Source organism: Gymnoscopelus braueri, assembly GCF_963280865.1.
Source record: "Gymnoscopelus braueri genome assembly, chromosome: 4".
Lineage (NCBI taxonomy): Eukaryota > Metazoa > Chordata > Actinopteri > Myctophiformes > Myctophidae > Gymnoscopelus > Gymnoscopelus braueri.
The window spans coordinates 46,399,857-46,419,897 of NC_137605.1; the positions used below are offsets into that span (position 1 = coordinate 46,399,857).

At 44.3% G+C, this 20,041-nt stretch overlaps 1 protein-coding gene across 3 annotated transcripts in view; it reads left to right on the plus strand.

Moving 5' to 3' along the window:
• Positions 1-20,041, plus strand: part of bckdhb (branched chain keto acid dehydrogenase E1 subunit beta) — a 68,839-nt gene that overhangs the window by 35,268 nt on the left and 13,530 nt on the right. For all 3 annotated transcript variants that reach the window (XM_080426450.1, XM_080426452.1, XM_080426451.1), the window contains exon 9: positions 17,347-17,433. In XM_080426450.1, the coding sequence (XP_080282576.1) occupies positions 17,347-17,433 (87 nt within the window). The remainder of the gene's footprint in view (positions 1-17,346; positions 17,434-20,041) is intronic.

A 20,041-nucleotide genomic window follows, 5' to 3' on the forward strand; every position in this document is an offset into this window, starting at 1 on the left:
TGGATTCAGGCAGGAGTCTGGCAGGATGCAGTACACTCAGACATGTTTGTTTGCCATGCTCTGAGGTGGAAAAAGACATGAAAGGCAAACAAACTCGGGAGCGCCAGTGTTTTTCTGCTCAATGTCAAGTTTAACGTACTGTCCTTGTTTTGACGGCTGCGGTTGTTATTGTTTTCAATAATGCGCACCATAATTACACAAAGTAATGAATAAGACGCCATTTGGGAACGATGAATAAGATTCCGTTGTTTTGAAGCAGCCTTTATAGAGAAACTACAATTGAGTGCAGACATTTGAAAAGTCACCCAGGAAGAGCGGATGGAAGGATGAATGGAAAATATTCCAGAATCGACCACATTAATATGGAAACTGTATCATTAAAGTTATTCAAGTTAAAGTAATTGTTTTGTAGTGGTATGCTTGGCACCAGGAGCGGAAATCCTACTTTGATACCAAATGTAAACAAGAAGCCGCAATATATTCAGATATTTAAACCATATCCTCTGTATAGTTGGTTGATAAATAAGCCAGGCTGTCATTTTCAGGGGGAATTGACAGTAAAATCAATTAGTGTAACACAGAATCGACCACACTAATATGGAAACTATATCAATACAATCAAGTTATAGTCTCCGCCAGGCCGAAGGTGTGGCCGAGACTATGTTTTGGCCCCTGTCCGTCCGTCCGAACATTACGCAAATCGGTACACATTATCCCTATAGTCGTGATCAAAGCGAATCTGTCCGATTTTTTTATATTTCATCCTGATTGGCTAAGATTGAATTCTACTACCTGGCCTGGCGGAGACCTGTGCTCCGAGGAGTACATTTTTCTAGTTCAAGTTAAAGTTATTGTTTTAAAGTAGTATGTCTGGCACCAGGACTGGAGATCCTACTTTTGATACCAAATGTACTCAAGAAACCACAATAGTTTTGCCAGACTTTAGATTTTTAAATCATAACCTCTGTATAGCTGGTGAGTAGTTCACGCGCTCGGGTGGCACAGTGGTAAAGTATCTACCCACCACTGCAGAGTCTAGGGGTCTGTATCCGAGCGTCTATACGAACACATTTGGCCCGTGTTCGGATGAGGGAAGCCAGGGGAGGGTGATATTTGTCACTGCACGTACTGCACTCCTACATACTCCGTCATACTCCTCGGAGTCTGACGGAGGTGCTACGTCCTCCCGGTGGGGGCTCCTCCCTGGCAGGTGAGCCAGTAGGATACAACACACAGAAATGTGTGTGGGGAGGAATAAATTGGCATTACGACTAAATTGGCCTGGATGAAAGTGGTATGAAGAGGTTGAAAGGTCAACACCGTAGCATCTTTATCTAAAACAACTGAGAGTTGTAAAGAGGGCAAATATGACCATAAAATAGCTTATGCAGCATAATCCAACTCTGGGAACAAAAGTACCTTCTGCACGTTTGAAAACCTCTACTGTAGTGAAGACATGTACTTAATAATAGAGCCCGCGATCCCACCCAATATACAGTATATCTGTCTGGCCGACACTTGGGCCATTATTTTACTTTTCTTTTTTACAACTATGGTATCTGCAGTTATGCAGCTGATGTGTCATGATTGTTAACCACTTTAACTTTTTGGGCATGTCGTCATTGTTGGTGGAAAAGAAAAACATTTTCAAAACTTTTTACAACATTTTCAGAAATGGCACTTCTACAAGCTCGAACGAATCGCATTGTGAGCTTTTAGATCGGCTATTTTGTAAGAGTTTTGAATAGGGCTTAAGTGATTAAATAAAATAAAGTTGTATATTTTATATTTATTTGTATAATTAAAGTTAAAATGCTTTTTATATATTGAAGTTTAATACATATACTTGATGTGTATGACTTGAAATGTATATATATATAAAAGTTATTTGTGTTTATTTTTTATTTATTTGTTTGCTTATAAGTTAATTGTTCTTAAATAGAATAAAAACGTATATAATTTATTAGAAAATGTACAAATCTGACCTCGGTCTGGCAGAATCTGGGTCTACTAAATAGTGGTGAAACAGGCTTTTCCGCTCACTTTCCACTTGAAAAGACATGGATTATGCTGCAGGAAAGACATTTTATGGTCATCTTTTGCTCATTTTGGAACTCTTAAGGACTCCGACTGGTTGCCATTGGCTTCAGTTGTTTTGGAGAAAGCTGTTATGATTACGATTTAATGTTTTGTGAACAATGAAACTATCTGACATTTTTTGGGTGAACTATTCCTTACATTTTCTTTGTTTTGGAAACAGCTAATATCAGAACGTCATCTTACAGAATACTGCTTTTCAGTTTGCTTTCAAGTTTGTGATTGATAAGCCCTGTGATTAGACTAGTGGCTTTTTGACCCAAATTTATCCTGATCTGTTTTCTGTTACCCTTGGTTTAACACAAACTTGTCTGCTGTGCCTGGCAGCGGCAATGTGAAGCTCTGTAATAAAAGAACAAGCCTTTTTCCCAGTTCATTTGGGCACTTGAACTAACTTGCAGTTGCACCAAAGTGGTAAGGATGTCAACTTATTAACCATCCGGCAAATTGAAACCTGTCGACGTGAACTTCGTTGCTGTTCACTCAGCGGAAAAAGTTGACCAATTGGGATTTTCGTTGGTTAAAATTGGACCCAAGAAAAGGACGGATGTCAGTTTTTTACAGCAACTTCATATGATTTCATTGTCACTTACGCGGACCGATTTGAGGTCTGTTGCTCATAGTACCGTTATTATTCTCCCAGCGAGGCCTGAGGGAACAGGCCAGTGTTTCAGCTGTGATCATATCGAGCTATGAAAACAGCGCAGAGCCAATTCCAACTGAGCCAGGTCTCCGAGGGGCCACATGCAAATGTGTTGAAGAAAGTCAGCTGGCAGCCACAGGCTCAGAACGCGCTTACTTGACCCTGATTGCTCATTGCATGTGAACATGCATGCAGAAGACTGAGGCCCAGTGTTAGCGCAGCAGGTTTGAGTTAAGTCACTGGAGCACCATGAAACTCTCGAATCTAACTGCAAGACTGAGTGACTGACTGCACACCATTAGCGAAGACCCGTCTTGCCCCCATCCCAGCTAAGATATGGAAAGGTCTTACATTACTTCAAACGAAGACAAACAAGCACATAATCTGGTCCCTGCATTATGTCAGCGACATTACTTTTCAATTAAAGTAATTTATGAAGGGCCTGCTTCAACAGCACCCCCACACCTTCCAATGGGCTGCGTGCGCAGTTCCTTGAAAACTTTGCCGTACGCTATAGAACTTCAAGACCAACATGCCTTTTTGTTCGTTTCCAGATTTGAAAAGGTAAGCTTTGAACTTATCATGGAGATCATGATGTGGGACAGTGAAGCATAGCTACCACCAGGTGGCCTCCAGATGATGACCCAGAAACGGCTTGATTTCACAGGATTTCATGATGGCATTGTTGCAGTCTATAAGCATATAGAGTGCCTGTTGGAACCTTACAGTAGCCTAATTAAATTGTAATTTTTTTTTCACTGTCTTTTTCTAGTTTTTGTTGTTTATTTTTTTAATGTAATTGGTTTGCTTGTTTGGGCAATTACAGTACAGGCCAGTGTCCCTTGCCCCATGGTGATAACTGGTCAGTTTCCACTTCCATGGTGGCAGCCTAGCCATGACTAGCCTTTATCTGAATCTGTGGTCTGGAGCAGTGCCAGGGAAGGGACTGGCCTCATGCTAGTGATTAGCCCACAGACAGACTGGGACGGTGCCTGTGTTTCCCCTCGCAAACCCAAGGTCGCAGCCTGTATCTGCTTACTGGCCCATCACAACACCCCTCGCTCCCCCTGCTCTAATATCTCTGGCCCAGTGTCACCACCACCAATAGTCACTGGAAACAATCAAAGTGGGAGAAAATGGCCAAAGAGGTTTGGACTCGACTGCTTTTCATTACCGTTCATTACCCGTGTCTGTAATTACAATGTTAACACCAGGCACTGTGTGGACTGATCCGGCAGGACTTTATGGATGGGGAGGGGGTGGGGGGTGGTTGGAAGAATGCTGGGACGGGGGAGACCAAGGGCAGTCATGCGTGCCTTTTGGCTGGTTGTGAGTGTCATAACTCTGTCATGTGTTGTACTGCGGCGGTGTTTTGCCGCTTATATCAGTGGAAAATTACTCATGGTTGTTTTTCGGTGGTGGATCAAACTCTCTTTCTCTCACACGGTCTTGCGCTCGCTCCCTCCCTCTCCCTTTCCCCATCATCTGTCCCTGGTGAAATCTGGGGTAATGTGACACTGCAGAAGGCATTGACCATCTTGATTGTGCTAAATTGAGGCTGTGTGTTTTTGGGGGCAGAGTTAGAAGATTGTATCAAAGTTTGACCTATCTGTCTTAGCTTCCCTTTTCTGTGATATAACATCAACCATCTCTCTCTCTCTCTCTCTCTCTCTCTCTTTCTCTCTCTCTGACTTTTCCATTCATCCTCTAGGCAGCAGCCAGTGCTCACATTCCTTAAGCCAGGCACTAGAGATTTCTAGAATTCCTCCCTGTGTCACCCGGCTAGAGTAGAGCCTTAAGTTTGTGCCGGATCCGCACGAAGAGGCTTTGAGATCTGATAAAAGCAAGACATACTTTGACAGAAGACAGACACAGTACAACAGTTTAGAGAATATGTTTGTTATATCTAAGAAAGGAAGAAACAGATGGAGAGAAGCCTTTACTTTGATATATCCTTGAGGGAGAGGGAGAGAGAGAGGGAGAGACGGAGAGAAAGAGAAAGGGAGACCCTTTATACTCTTTCAAGGTTTTTTTCCTGGAAGAGGTGTGGATGGATGCGTGATTTTGTGTGTAGCTGCCCAGTCCATACCACTGACACCTTGATAATCACTCATATACACACAGACACTGCAGAAACCACACACACACACACACACACACACACACACACACACACACACACACACACACACACACACACACATGAACCTAATTAATTACTGGAGTCACCTACACGTCAATATATCACCAGCTCCAGTTGTCTCCTACAGAGATTGGAGGTGATTGATTTATTATCATGGCAAGGAGAACGACTCTAAACTATGCAAGGCAATAAATGTCACCCACCCTCCGCAGCCGTGTCCCTTGTTCATAGTTCTTTTTATTTTTTATTTTTTCCATACCCAGGCGCTTTGATTGCTAAACTCTCCAGCAGCAGCAACAGTGGGGGACAGCCATGTTGTCATGACACTGAACCCTCTAAAAAACACTTTAGATTTGATGGGCCGCTGTGTGCCTTGCCGTCCAGGCCGGGGCTATTGATTTTCCACTGAGGAGGAGGGTTTAGTTGAGGACTTTTGGCCAGGGGTCTGGACAGATTGAGATCATTGAGGTCAGTCTGGAGGTTGATAGCGAAAGCCCAAGTGGAAAAGGCGGCGTGCGTGTGAAGTCATGAGGATGGCACCGAGGTCTGCAGACGCAATGGCCGTGCGTACAGTTACAGTACACATGAACAACACACAGAAGTGTTTGTGTTGCCCCTAGGACTCCAGGGAGGTTTTTCCTCTTATCGATCAGTAGTTCTCAAATACTTTCTTGTCAAGAACCCCCAAATTGATGTATTTGACCGGGGACTCTCATTTGAAAAGATTTGTCAAGATTTTTCGAAAATAGCTGAACTACAGCTCGAACTTGTAGATGGTCTGTTTTCGAATAGCTGAAATAAGGGCTTAGGTGTTTAATTTAAACTGCAATTTTTTTGGGACCCCTGTTGGTCCTCAGACCCCCGCTTTGAGAACCACTGTTCTAACACATGATATGAGCTCCTCTGTCCACCACTGGCAGGAGGTTGGCCTCACAGTCATACTGGGAGATTGGCAATCGTAGACAGGTTGTTTAGAGAGAGGGCACTGGGCCATGATCTAACATGTCTCAGTGGATTATGTAGGGTTGTATTATTGGATTCAGCTTCAGGGTACACAACAGATGTGTGTCATCTTTAACTTTACACGTTATTTTGATTCACAATACAGTTACTTTTTGTTTGAATTATATCAATTATAATTAAATATTATGAATCAATTATCACCATATCATACAACAGGACCTTATAACTTAAAGGACAGCATAATATTCAGTATAAGAGAAACCACAAATGATTTTGCGCGCAGCCACGCATACTGTATACACATGCTGGCATGCATTCACACAACAGACTTGCGTGCGTTCACTCACTCCCTAGAGTGGGACAAAAATAACCAGAACAGTGGAGGCAAAAGGGAATTACTTTTTATAGTGTATTGGACTCTCTCCCAGTCCCCCACACGATTTATGTTTTTCCCTAATTAATATTACCACATTTTAATTTAATTTACGCCGTCAGATCAACAGACGTGCAGCCATGCGTGTAACTGACACTGCGGATTGCGCTTCTTCACAATTGCCACACAAACACCAGGAGAGAAGCAAGCGGTAGCGAGTGTGGCTGATGGAAATACCACAAAGGGAGAGACACATTGCTGCTCTTCAGAGTGGAACAATTGAGCAAACACTGAATTCAGTCAAGATGTGGGCATGATTGTTAACTGTACTTTGCTGAAGTTTAGGCTGGTCCCAGGTGTTTGAATCACTTTAGGCATATTGCTGACTTTTTACCGAATAGCAGTTTTGAAAATTGTTGCACTAACTCACTCTCATTTTCTCTTATGGTTAGCATCCTCCATTCTCAACGCAAATTTTCCATTGTATTTACCTCTGGGCCCTGCGCCATACACTTTAATTTTATTCAAGGATGGCTTACAATAAAGAATCCTCCTTTACAAGAAATTCTTGACACTTAACTCTCTCAGTGCCACGCCCCGACATATCCCGAGTTTTTCCCGAGTACCCTCAGTGCCAGCACGAGAAGTTTTTACTTTTGACTGTGGTCGCGTTATTCTGTTTATTTTTCATGATCACTTTCGCTTCCTGACTACATCAGACTCACCCGGAGCCGGATGTAAAAAAAAAAATTTCATTTCCGGGTCACGTTGTTTTTCTCCGGTGATTTTCGGCCAGAATAGGGAAAGTCACGGTTTTTCACACGGTATAAAAAGCGAACGGAGAGGTCCACGTCTACTCTCTTTGGTCTGGGTGACGATCAGTCATCGTAGTCGTGTATCGCATCGTAATTTAGCGCGATCAACGATTGTCGAAAATGTCAACATCCGGTTCTGACCGGATATGACGTGAGCCTGTTTGGGAGGGGGCGAGTGAGCCAGCGAGATCATCAATGTGTCGATTTGTTGCTCTCTACTGGTAGAACTGTATTATGGGTTTAAAACCCCAATCAGATCATTTATTTGAATGAAAAATTACAAAATTGCAAAATAAAAAAAAACGCAAATTCCTGGCAGTTTGGGAGTACTTTATGAAAATACTCTTGGCACTGAAAGAGTTAAGCTCTTTGGATTGTAAGTTCTCCCTCTTCTTGGAGTATTGCAGCCTTCACTCACACAGACATAGCTTTGGGATGTTATATCCCCCGAAACCACCCTTTGGTTATGTTATTCTCATTTTTATAGGGCCCTAAAAAGAACATTTGATTGTTTTTACTGCCTGTCTGTCTGTGTTCATACATGTGGTGGTATTTGAGATGCTCATAGCACGTACTGAGCCATCACCAGGCTGGCGTGCACACACGGTAGTAGTAGTAGTACTTGTTTATGTGTGTTTGTGTGTGAGAGTGCCAGTGAGTAGTCGGTGGTATGGTTGCAGGGCAGAAAGGTAGCGAGTGTGTTTGTGTGTGTGAGTCAGGGTGTAATTGAGTTGAATTGGTTTTAATGGCTCTTTATGGGATGTTTGGAGTTATTTCTGTCTGAGGTCTCCCCTGGCGTCCTGGCTCCTCTGGAGGATGGCTTGGCCCCAGGCCCAGACCTGAGGCCATTCATTCTCTTGCTCTCTCACTCTCTCCATCTCTCCCTCAGCTTTTCTCTCTCTCTCCCTCCCTCCCCCTCCCCCTCTTCTCTTTTCCCCCCTTCTGCAGTCTCGTGAGAGAGAGCGAGCGAGCAAGCGTGTAGGATCGAAAGGAGAGAGAGCGAGTGTTTGTGTTTCCTGCCTCTCTTCAGTGCTGTGATTTAACAGGCCTTTTGCTTTGCCGCGCGTTCACCCCTCTCGCTAATCGCAGCGTGCCACTTAAAAGGCCCGAGCGAGGAGTCAAGCTGTGTCGCGACTCCCATTTGTCACGGAGATCACATGGTAACGCATGAGTTAGGACCCTGCGGTGGCCGCACGATTACAGGGCTGGCGGGAAGGACCAAAGCCAGCGGGGGCCCGCGACGAGGACGTCTCCTCGCCAGGCGGCACAGTTCTGAACTTTCGCTCTTTCCTGTCACAGTTTGATGGACGGCCTGGTGGAATGGAAGGCGTACTGGGAAGGCTGGGAGCCACTTAGCGCTTTGGGGGCCCTGGCAACTTGTGTGTTCGCACGTGCGCGTTTGTTTGTACGCGCAAAACATTTGTGCCAAATTTTCGGGCGTAAATATAGATCTGAAAAATAATATATGAACCCTTTGGCAGCTTCCCCTTGGTTTTCTTGTCTCCTTTTTGGAAAACTTTGGCATTCAGAAAGCACATAATGAGCTTCTGTACTAGTCCAACCACAGCCTTGTTTTGTGGTAGTTTGAACTGTTTTTATTCGCTCTTCGTCCTCATATAGTCAGCACACTGTCCTTTCAGAATGAGTTAGTGCCCTGTGATAACTGTCTACTGTATAAATATGGCTCTGGTTGTCTTCGTCTGTCTGTCTTAATCTTTCCTGTCTGTCTGTCTATGTCCTGTTTGTGAAAATAGCTTCCAGTGGCTGTCGTAAAACTAATAATCAGGTGTGAATGCGAAGAGCAATGAAAAGCTCTGGGGGTGTGTGTGTGTGCATAATGTGTATGCAAAGGTGCACAAATGTTGAGTATACTGTATATGGGCAGGCATGCGTGCGGCGTGAACTCTTCTTTCAGACCCCCTTGTGTACCTCAGTGTGCCTGTGGTGTATACTGTACATGCACATGCTTTTTGGCGGACCCCTTTGTCTGTGTGCACACCCGTTCACCATGGGAGAGTGACCGCTGTGACCCAGGGCCTCTGAGGCCATGCCAAGGCCCTGTGGGATCTGAAGGCCAGCCTGTTGTTGGCAGCCTCTGTCTCCGTGGTCAGGAACGCTGGGACCAAGGGAGGGAGAGAGAGATACAGTAGGTAGATGGAAGGATGGAAGGAGGAGGATAGAGGGTGGGTGTAGAGCACAGGTTTCCAAAGTGGGGGCCACGGCAATTTAATTTCAAATTCAAGTCATCCGATGGCGATTATTGTACCACTTTCAGCCCGCCGTCCTTATTTTGGGCATGTTGGCAACATTTCTCAAACAATTTAAAAAAATGCTCGAGAATAGCTCACAACATCGCTATTTTAGTTTTCCCTTTTTCCCCTTCTTTTTTAAGTCATTTCGCAATATCCAGAGGCTATGGCTATTTAGGGTTTTTAGGCATGGAAAAAGTTTGGTACCCCGGATGTATAGCACATGGATAGAGAGTATGGACTATGAGATAAAGGGATGGATAGATGGGGGGTGGGGGGGGTGGATAGTATGAGGAAGGATGGGAGCGGAGGAGCGAGTGGGATGGAGGGAGGAAGAGCCTCCATGCTGCTCATTACGTTGGGTGTGTATGGGAATGGCAGTAAACATGACATTTCCCCCTGCAGCCAGCGGAACGGCTCTGCTCCTAATGACAGCCCTGCCTGCAGCACAATGAGCACTAAAGCTGCAACCACCACCACTGTCGCCCAGCCCAGCCCGTCCCAGCCACCACCATCACCACCAGCAGCCCTCCCTGCCTCCCCCCCCCCCGCTCGGCTCCAAGCGTGGGCACGGAGGCTGAATTTATACAGAGAGTATCTCAATGGGATTGGGAGAGCTTGATTGATGAGGGATTTCCATTTTGAATAGAACAAGGTGGTCCCATTCCAAAAATAAATCCCTCATTAATCAAGTGCTTCCGATCCCATTGACCGGGAGCGCTTGAGTGCTTGTTATAATTCACAAGCGTCTGGAATTATTGCATGGAAGTATTACTTACTGTATATCCCCATGGGGGAAGATAGCCTACCTGCAGGCGTTTCTTTTTTTTCTGCTTTGATTCTGTTGGAAGGTTTAACAAGTAGTATTTGTTTGTTGCGGTTTGTAAACCTAACATTCAAAGTTGGCCCCTCCTCCCCGGCTCTACAACACCAATAGTGCACATCTGCTGTCCAAAGGTTGATGCCCAGAAGTGTCTCCAACAACGTACAATGAGAAAATACAGACAGAGGGAAGGGTCTCTTCAGAAGTGGACACAGCCACTTTTCTAGTGGGTCATAAGTGATGATTCAGAGGGATTCTTTTTGTATGAGTATATACATCCTACTCGTTATACAGAACTGAGGGGAGGGGAGGGGCAGACCCAGCTGTCACCAATAGAGCCGCCGTCTTCTCAGAACTCGGTGCCAGCAAATTCAGTCTGTTTCAATGCCAGACCCAGGCCCAGTCCAACAATAACATACAGGCAAGCTGATAACAACAACTAGGTGAAAGTGCCAAAAGTGAAAAACTATGAGTAAAAGAACGTGCACGTTGAAAGTTGAAACCACTATAGACCACAACACGGAGCCATAAGGCTTAAATTAATATTTGTCGACTTAACCAGCAGTCTTAATGCTGGGAGCTTGTTTCAAAGCTGTGATTTTTGGCCTAATTTTTTACCTGTTAAAACCGGGACCAAACTTGTGGATTTGTATTGTCTGTTGCAGCATTTAGCTTCTTTGTACTTTCTGCTGTTAGGCAGATGTGTAGCAGAAAGATATGCCCATAATACTGTTAATGTGCAGAAGGTCCCACTTTCATGTCACTTTTGGCTGAGTGCCACTAGGATTTGTCTTTCAATTACATAATCAGCAATCTTGACTCTGTATGTTCTACTGTGTACGTTTGATAGAGAACTGTTCCGTGGACTGGTGGTCGTCATTGGCGCCTATTCACTCTCCTTACCGTTTGTCATTGCAATTAATGCCTGTCGCCTCTGCTTGAAAATGAAATTTCCCTCTGTGCTCAGAAAATTAATTTATGACCCTAGGGTCATAACACTCTGCTATTCTCACCCGAACACCTGGGATAGACAGGATAGAACCAGAATCTTCACAGACCAACCCACTTTCAGGACCCTCAAAAGCAGATTCTCTTCCCACAGCCTCCACTCACAAATTCAGTTCTCTTGTCTATTTTTCGGAACCATCGTTTCTCTTCTCCTGCCATCTCTTTTTCTTCCAAACCGCTTCTGCTGTCTGTGCTGTTCCAGTGAATAGATGTTCCTGGCCTCAGACCCACCATTGAGTTTCAGTGATGTTACTTTGTCCCAAATGTGTCAAACGTTTACCAGGAGCCTCATAAGACAACACACAAGATAAGGCCCACACTGTAATAAACTCATCAGCCTCACAATGAAATGGCTCTGCCAACATGCCTTTTGTCAACTTGAGGTTGTACTGAAAGATTCATTGCGTGTTTGTTTGTACTCGGCTCACGCAAAGCTTATAATTTTTTTCTCCCCCCTTGGATGTGTCCGACTGATCTACGTGGGGGCCTCTCTCCTTGTGGCTCCTCTCAACAGTACGACTTTTGTCTCCGTTCGGAGCCCGAGTCCTAAGTTTACCACGATGAAAGGCTGGTTCTGATGGGCAAATAAGAGGACTGCATGACTTTTGAGAGAAAGGGTCAAGCCACACGATGAGAGTGGATGGTTTTGTCTTCTGAGAACTCATCTTGCACCGGAAGCAACAGGGTTAAAGGCTACAACCACAATTGCTACGTACGACTTACAGTACTGTCAGAGTCTCCTGTCATAAATGAAAAAAATTACTTTGCGTCTTCAGTTCTGTCTGTGTGTGCGATTGCATATTTTTTACGGCCCTGGACACAGGCAGTAAAATGAATTAACCAAGTTGGACAGTGCTGCCGTCCAGACTGGCAGTGTTGTCTGACAACAGAGAATAGAATAGCCACTAGAATTGTCCTTTTGTGTAGAGACGGTGAATGCCACATACTGTAGTAAAATGGAGAGAGACGAGCAGATAGATCTGTGTGGAGACAGACGTTTGAGTATGGTGTAAATCAGATGAACACTAAAAACCTACCCGTTTTTCTTTTCTTCACATTGTTCTCTAGTTTTGGCATCCTTCCATTCACCGCCGTACAACAGATGCAACAATGCAATGGTTCATCCCAAACCATAGGCAACTACTTTACATTACCGTATTTTCCGCACTATAAGGCGCATCTGAGTATAAGGCGCACCTTCAATAAATTTATTATTTTCATATATAGGGCGCACCGCATTATAAGGCGCATCCGCACTATAAGGCGCACTGACGGTGCGGCTTATAGTGCGGAAACCAAGGGAACCAATATTGATACATATAAGGCGCATCGGATTATAAGGCGCACTGACGGTGCGCCTTATAGTGCGGAAAATACGGTATACCAAATCTTTGTAGCTATACAGCCCATTTTGAACCATCTTCAAGTGAAATATAATGGCCTTGGATTACTCGTGTGATTATGTATGAAGCAATAATACAAAGTGGGAACAGCATCATTTTAATTTGACAATGTGCTCATTCTTTTTTTCCTTTTTTTCCCTCTATAACTGGCAAGTGCTTTTGCCTTTGCGTCCCAAATGCTTCATACCCACTGTGCCACTGTATCCAGTGGCTATGTGTGTTCCCAGACATTACCACATTCTGCCATTTCTCAAGCATATTGTCATATTAGGCAAGTTAAGTAGCTGGCTGAAAACATCTGCCAACGAGCGGAGGCCTTTCCCAGTTCCTGTCACTCATCCTTATGAAAGGCGATGAGCATTTTAGAGTGCATCTCCAAACTGGGTTGTTAGTTGCCGTCGCCCCCCGTGGGGCCCTAGGGACTGAAATTCTATCCCACGATATTGTAATAACAGTGTCAGGCTTCTTTTGTGCCAGAAGCATCTGAAGAATGCGCTGCTGATGCATTGTTCATGATGATGGGTCTCCCCTTCTGATTGGTTGATGGTCATACAGGGAGATAGAGGCAGTGCTGGTGTTTTCAGGGTGAACTCAAATGCTTATGTAAACACATTCTGTGTGTGTGTGTGTGTGTGTGTGTGTGTGTGTGTGTGTGAGAGAGAGAGAGACGGATGAGGAATGGGGTCAGCATCAGGGCGGGGCAGAGTTGGGCAGCAGCTCTGTTTATTCCTCCGACCTGCGTGAGTCATTATCGCTAAGGCAAACCTAACAGCAACATGTCATATCAAGACACCGGCCCCCGATTCAAGCCCCACACTCTGGGCTTCTTCACTTTGTAGCTTGCCAGGTGTTGTTATTATCTCTGCTTTGTTGTTATAAACGTCCACATTCCTGAACATAGTGTCATATGACCAGTGATTCATGCACACAGTGAACTTGTTCCCCTGAGTTGTGCAGCGATTCCTCAAGAGTTACCGCTTTTACACCTTTATGTTTAACCTCATGTAAATGCTGTATCAGCTGGTCTTATGCTATGTGTATACAATATATATATACATATATATAGATTGAAAAAAAGGGATAGACCTTCAAGGAAGGGACTGCACACTCTAGGGAGTCCTTGAAGGTCCATCCCTTTTTTTCCATTTATATGCCTGCTGACTAGACTTGCACCTCCAACAGGGTTTTTTGGATGTGCAGGAGTCCCTTTTTTGTTATATATATCTATCTATATATATATATATATATATATATATATATATATATATATAGATATCTAGATTTTTTTGGTTCTCTTTGACATTATGGTAAATGGACTGCATTTATATAGCGCTTTTCTCCAAGCGCTTTACAATGCACTTCACATTCACCCATTCACACACCGATGGCGGAGGAAACCATGCAAGGCACCAACCTGCTCATCGGGTGCAGTGTCTTGCTCAAGGACACTTCGACACTTCAGCTGAATTCCGATACCCCAACTTTCACATTCGCTCACTCTCCTCGTGTCCTCCACTCGCACCTTAGCCCCCAGCGAGGAGTAGAGCATTAGATACGAGGACGGAGTGATCGACCGGGTTGGCCTCATAGGATCGGAATGCACTATGCTCGGCTCACCCAGCGTAATTTCAAAGCGACGGCAAATTCCGTGATCACGTATGACGTGTCACACAGCTGGATCACTGGAATCAGGCCGGTGTTTTCGGCATGGTTTTGGGTTTCAAGCAGTGTTTGTGTGGCCACATGTGGGGGACGACTATGTATAAGTCACAGGAGAAGGAAAAAAACGTCTTCCGCGAGGAGACATGAAACTCTGCAGAGCCTACACTTTTATGTACACTCGCCAAGCGCACTCTGAGAGCCCACTCGTCTCCTCCACTCGTCTCCTCCAAAAAGCAAATGACCAATTGTGACAACTATTTCCGGGTCAAGCTGGAGTGACCAAGTGTGAGTGAGCGAGTGAGCAAGATTTGGGGTATTGGAATGTGGCTAGCCAGGAGGAGCTGGGAATCGAACCTGGAACCTTCGGATTCCAAGACTGCAGCTCTACCTCCTGAGCCACTGCCGCCCTGTGACTAGCTTCTTTCAATGTTAATAGTTTTCTCCCTTCTCTCCCCTCTGCCTGTCCCCCCTCTTTTTTCTTCTCCCTTTCTGAAAAACAACAAAATGATGGAGCTTGTGCGAAAAGGATTTTCACCCACTTCTTTACACACTTCTTTACGCCTGTAAAGAAGTGTGATTCTTGATTCTTACGTTTAAATACGGTGAACTGACATGACCACCAAGTGTGGGCTTCAAAAGCCGGCTACGTTAATGTTGTCAGAATTTCAGGACTCTTAAAGCTCTGTGCTGATTTGCCAGCTTCTTAAATAGCAACCCTTGCAGGACAACCCCATCCAGTGTGCCCCAACCAGGAAAAGGCCCCTTTGGCAACAAGTCAAGCTTGAGTGTCTCATAGTGACACACTGCTGTTTCTTTCAGCCAGCTCTCCATATTAGCGTGTGGTACAGTCTACCACAGTCGATCCGTGCCTCACAGCCAAACCAGGGACCTCAGCAATGTAAACATTTGCCTCTTTAGCATCAGCGGGATGCCCTGGAACGCTCCTGTGTTTGATATTATGCGGTCCCCATGGGAAGAATGTGAGGCCTAATTTGCAGCGCCACATGGTTGTGTGTGTGTCGCATACTTTCAGGGGGTTATTTAGATGCATTTGGCTGCATGTAGTTTGGTTTGTGGCTTTTGCTGAAGGGGGAGGCAGGTGATATTCAGATTCTGTCTATTCTAGTCTATATGTCACACGTGTGTGTGTGTGTGTGTGTGTGTGTGTGTGTGTGTGTGTGTGTGTGTGTGTGTGTGTGTGTGTGTGTGTGTGTGTGTGTGTGTGTGTGTGTGTGTGTGTGTGTGTGTGTGTGTGTGTGTGTGTGTGTGTGTGTGTGTGTGTGTGTGTGTGTGTTAAATGAAGGGAAAGGGAGAACTGAGTGGTCCCATTTTTGCAGTGGAAACTCGACTCAGCTTCCAGAATATCACACCAGGAATTTCACTCTTGCTTGCACAGCTAAGCCCAGGCATATATTTTTATTAGGCCCCATTGAAACCTCTACGTTGGAAAATAAATCCTCGGCAACAAGTAAATGAGTGCTGGTATGCATGTGAGAGTGGCATAGTAGACTCATTCCATTATTAACCACTTTAAAACTTATTTAAAACATTTCCAAAACATTTCAAATTTTTCCTACAGCAAAAACACCCGATCCACAAGCTCACTTGCGCCGCGTGGTGAGCGGCATACGACAAAATAAATGGGGCTTAAGTGATTAAGGTGCATTAAGGATCCCTCCAAAAGAAAAGGAGACACAAGAGAGAAAGGAATGCAAGGAAGAGAGAGAAGGGTTTGCTGGAGTTGCAAATCAGGGCACAGATATAGTTTTGGTCAGGACAAGCGGAGAGACGTACAGTACAGAGTGGATGAGATTAGATTATAGTATAGTAAAGGGTTTTATGCTCGGGTAGATAAAGGGTGGAGCAGTGGCATCCTCGTGCAGTAATGTTGGGTTATAGAAAACCCAGATGAAAAATGCCTGGGAGGCAAAGACCTCTAATGTCCATGATCGTCCTCTCTCGGCCCTGCATGCCTCCTTGCCAGCCTAAATCAGACCCCCAGCTCGTGCCTGTGTGTGTGACATCCATTTTGCACACATGCAGGGCTAAGGACAGTGAACAGATATAGTATAGTGTACCGCACAGTAAACGCTTTTTACTTGCCGACGTCCTTCCACTGACCCGCAGATGGCCTCAGCAGATGCATGTCCGTCCAGCACTTAGTCTCGCAGCCCTATGCATGCTAATGCACATCAATTGTGCATGTACAGTACAGACACAAACCCTATAGTCCCTATTCTGGGCATGTCATAATAGGTGAACATTAAGCAAAAATAGGGGAACATGAAAATCTGTGAACGTTCTGCCAAAATAGCAGCTCTACAAGCTCACACGGCTATTTTCACGATTTGATGCACAACAAAGTTGAACATCAAATTGGTTGTTAATTGAGCGTGGCTAAGTGTGTAGACACACACCCAGACACACACGTGCATACACACACATGTGCATACACACACACACACACACACACACACACACACACACACACACACACACACGCACACAGGACTTAACAGAGGTGACTGTCGGAGGATGCAGTGAAATCTGGAAAATTCTTCTGTCTCTACAGAAGACCTCTGGTGCGCTCACAATTCCATATCCAGTTTCATGCCCGTACACATTCATGCATCAAAGGCGGACACACACACACACACACACACACACACACACACACACACACACACACACACACACACACACCATGTACTGTAAGAATGTGATGAAACGATCAAGTTGAAAACATCTTATAAAAACCACAGAGCGTTCTGTTTTCCTTTGCAGCCATCAGTTTGGTTGTCTGTCAGCAAAGCCGGCAGCTGGTACCAATCTTGAAGTGATGGATGAACGCAGTCAGAAATAGTTATCTCTATTTTATTCCTTTCACAATCCCAATATATCTCAATTATCATTGATCCCGATGATGCCGATGATGCCAAACGTCATTAAATTAGTTTAGCTCTTAACTTCACTTCGCTGTATTTTATTTCCATTTCGCTGATGATGCCAGCCACATGGGTTCCAGAGGCCTCTGGCAGGATGCTGTCACCAGGCCAATCCATTCAACACCAGCCATGAGCACAGTGAGCTGAGTGCTCAACTTGTTGTATTGATTAGCATGTGCAATTTGGGACTTATTTGTTTTTCTTTCTTCCCTTCTTTTTCAGTCGGTGGTGAAAACCGGGCGCTTACTCATCAGTCATGAGGCCCCCATTACTGGAGGATTTGCTGCTGAAATCAGCGCAACGGTGCAGGTGAGTGTGTGCGTGTACTGTACAGTATGTGTGCGCGCATTTGGTGTACGAGTGTGTGTGTATGTGTGTCTTGTGTGGTGTGTTTGAGGTATTTTGTGATTTGGACGTGTGTTTGTGTGTACTTTGATGATTGATGTACTTTATTTAGTATTTAGTGCATGTGTGTGTGTGTGTGTTTTCCCTGTGCATGTATGAGATTCATTGTTTGCAGGGGGAGTATGCAACCACATATCTGGTAACATGTTATTGGAACCCACCACATCCCCTTAGGAATCAGGGATTCAATCATTGGGTTTGTGGTGGATTTGCTAGTAATAATCTCACTTGGCTGAAAGTTAAAACTGAAATAGACCCATGTCTTAGAGTGGACAGCCTATAGCTTACAGAGGCAATAAGCTACAGGTTAAGAGGCGCTGACAGATCTGCCACCTCTGCTGGCTATAGGGTATACTGTAGGTACGCTGTACGAGGCCCCCGATGATGAGTTATAGGATTATATACTGTGTGGAGGACGGGGCAGGTCAGGGTTCATATTCAAACCAACGCTGATTTGCAGTCTTGCACAGAAGGTGTCTTTGATTATAAAATGTAGTGTGTGCAGTATTGGGCAGTAACGAATTAATAATATATTACTGTAATATTACTTTTCCCAGTAACTAGTAAAGTAAGGTATTATTCTGCCAAAAGAGTAATATTATACCATATTACTCCGACAAAAAAAGGCCTCGTTACTCGTTACTGATGACGAGCGTCATTTATTTTAGCTCATTCATTCATTTAATATGTACTCTCTCCGTCTCTCGCAGAGGCAAGTTGTCGCATCATGCAAAAATAGAGCAGATCTACAAGCTATCAACCTACGTCAACAGAGATGCTTTTTAGCTTGCAAATCAGTTCTTTTTAGCACGCAGCCTGTGCATAGTTATGACGTAGCGCATGACCCGTATGCGACCGCCGCGTCGTGTATTTCTCCGCCGTTTTTTAACTTCAAAAAGCTCTCAAACTTCTATTTTGAGGCACGGAATTTACTTATAAGATATCGTTCGGATAGAATTTAGTTGTTTAACTTCATATATGTGGTCAATTAATCATGACGGAGCCTATTTAAAAAAAAATAATCAGAGAACCGGCAGGGGTAGGCAGTGACACGCATTGTATCCGAATAAAGCAACCTATTTTCGGCATGGCCCTTTCAGAAGTCCCCCTGCGTCACTTGTCTGGTGGTCGGGGAAACGAACTGCTGATGAGGAGAGGAAACGGTGTTCCTCTCCTCTCCTCTCCTCTTCTCTACTCTTTATCATTGGTTCTCAAAGTGGGGTCCGGGGACCCCCAGGGGTCCTTGAGGGAGTTCCAGGGGGTCCCCAGCTAAATGATAGATTAGGCACCAAATGGACCCTTATGGGCCTGTAACTCTGAGAGTGTACAAATGTACATTTGTACACTCTCAGAGTTAAATTGACATAGATTTTACAATATAAATTGCGGTCCAAGTGATAGAAATGCCATTAAATGGGGGTCTGTAGCCCTAATGCATGTCAAACTGGTGATCCTTGAAATAAAAATGGTTGAGAATCACTGCTAGAGCCGTAAAAAGATCTTCTCTTATGGGGGTCCCTGGCATATCTTTTGAAATGGGGGTCCGCGGGCTGATTGTCAATTTGGGGGTCCTTAACATGAAAAAGTGTGAGAACCACTGCTCTATATCTCCTCTCCTCTCTCCTCCCCCCCTTGCACTTTGGCTAATTAATATTGACTGGTGTAAGATATGTTGAAAAGGTTAAGAAATTTTCAAAAAGTTTACTTTATTGTTTCAGTTTTTGAGAGGCTGCAGCCAGTGTGTGCAGTTCAGATTGATGTTGTTCCTGTAAGGATAATTATTGTTCCAATTCCAAATATGGAATTTGCAGCAGCAAAATACTTAAAAGGATAAAGACTGTTGACTGTTTTCTATTGTTCCATTAAATTGGATTCAGTTCTAAAAGGCTAAAAACTTTACACGTCTTTTCTTTTGCGGGGGGGGGGGGGGGGGCGCGGGGAAAGTAATATGAAGTAATACGTAATATATTACTCTTGATTCCAAGTAATAAGTAATATAATATTATTACTTTTCAAATGAGTAATAAGTAACATATTACTCTCCTAAGTAATATTGCCCAACACTGAGTGTGTGTGTAGATCTTGTTATTTTAGAGATTATTATAGATATGCTATTTTCGCTACTTTTGTGTGGATGCCATCATCCAACAAAGTATAAAACAGGGCATTAATTTATGAAAAAAAACATAACAACAACACAAAAATATGGAGATCCACGGTTTCTGCCCAACAGTGATGAGACTGTATAATGCCAGAGATGAGTGACGAGATCTTCTTAGTTATCAGTGACTGGAGGACAGTAAAGCAGAAGGTGTTCCTTCCTTGTCTGCCCTTCTGGTACTCGTGACATCTATATAAGGCCGGTGCAACGGTGATCGAAGTATGTGTGGCATGTTTCTCCTTGTGTGTGGCTGGTAGCAGCCAGTGATTTCCAGTCTGGTCTCAATTAAATGTTCTAGAGAGTAGAGACTTAATCACCCATAGAAGGTCAGCCAATACAACTCTCTCCGCT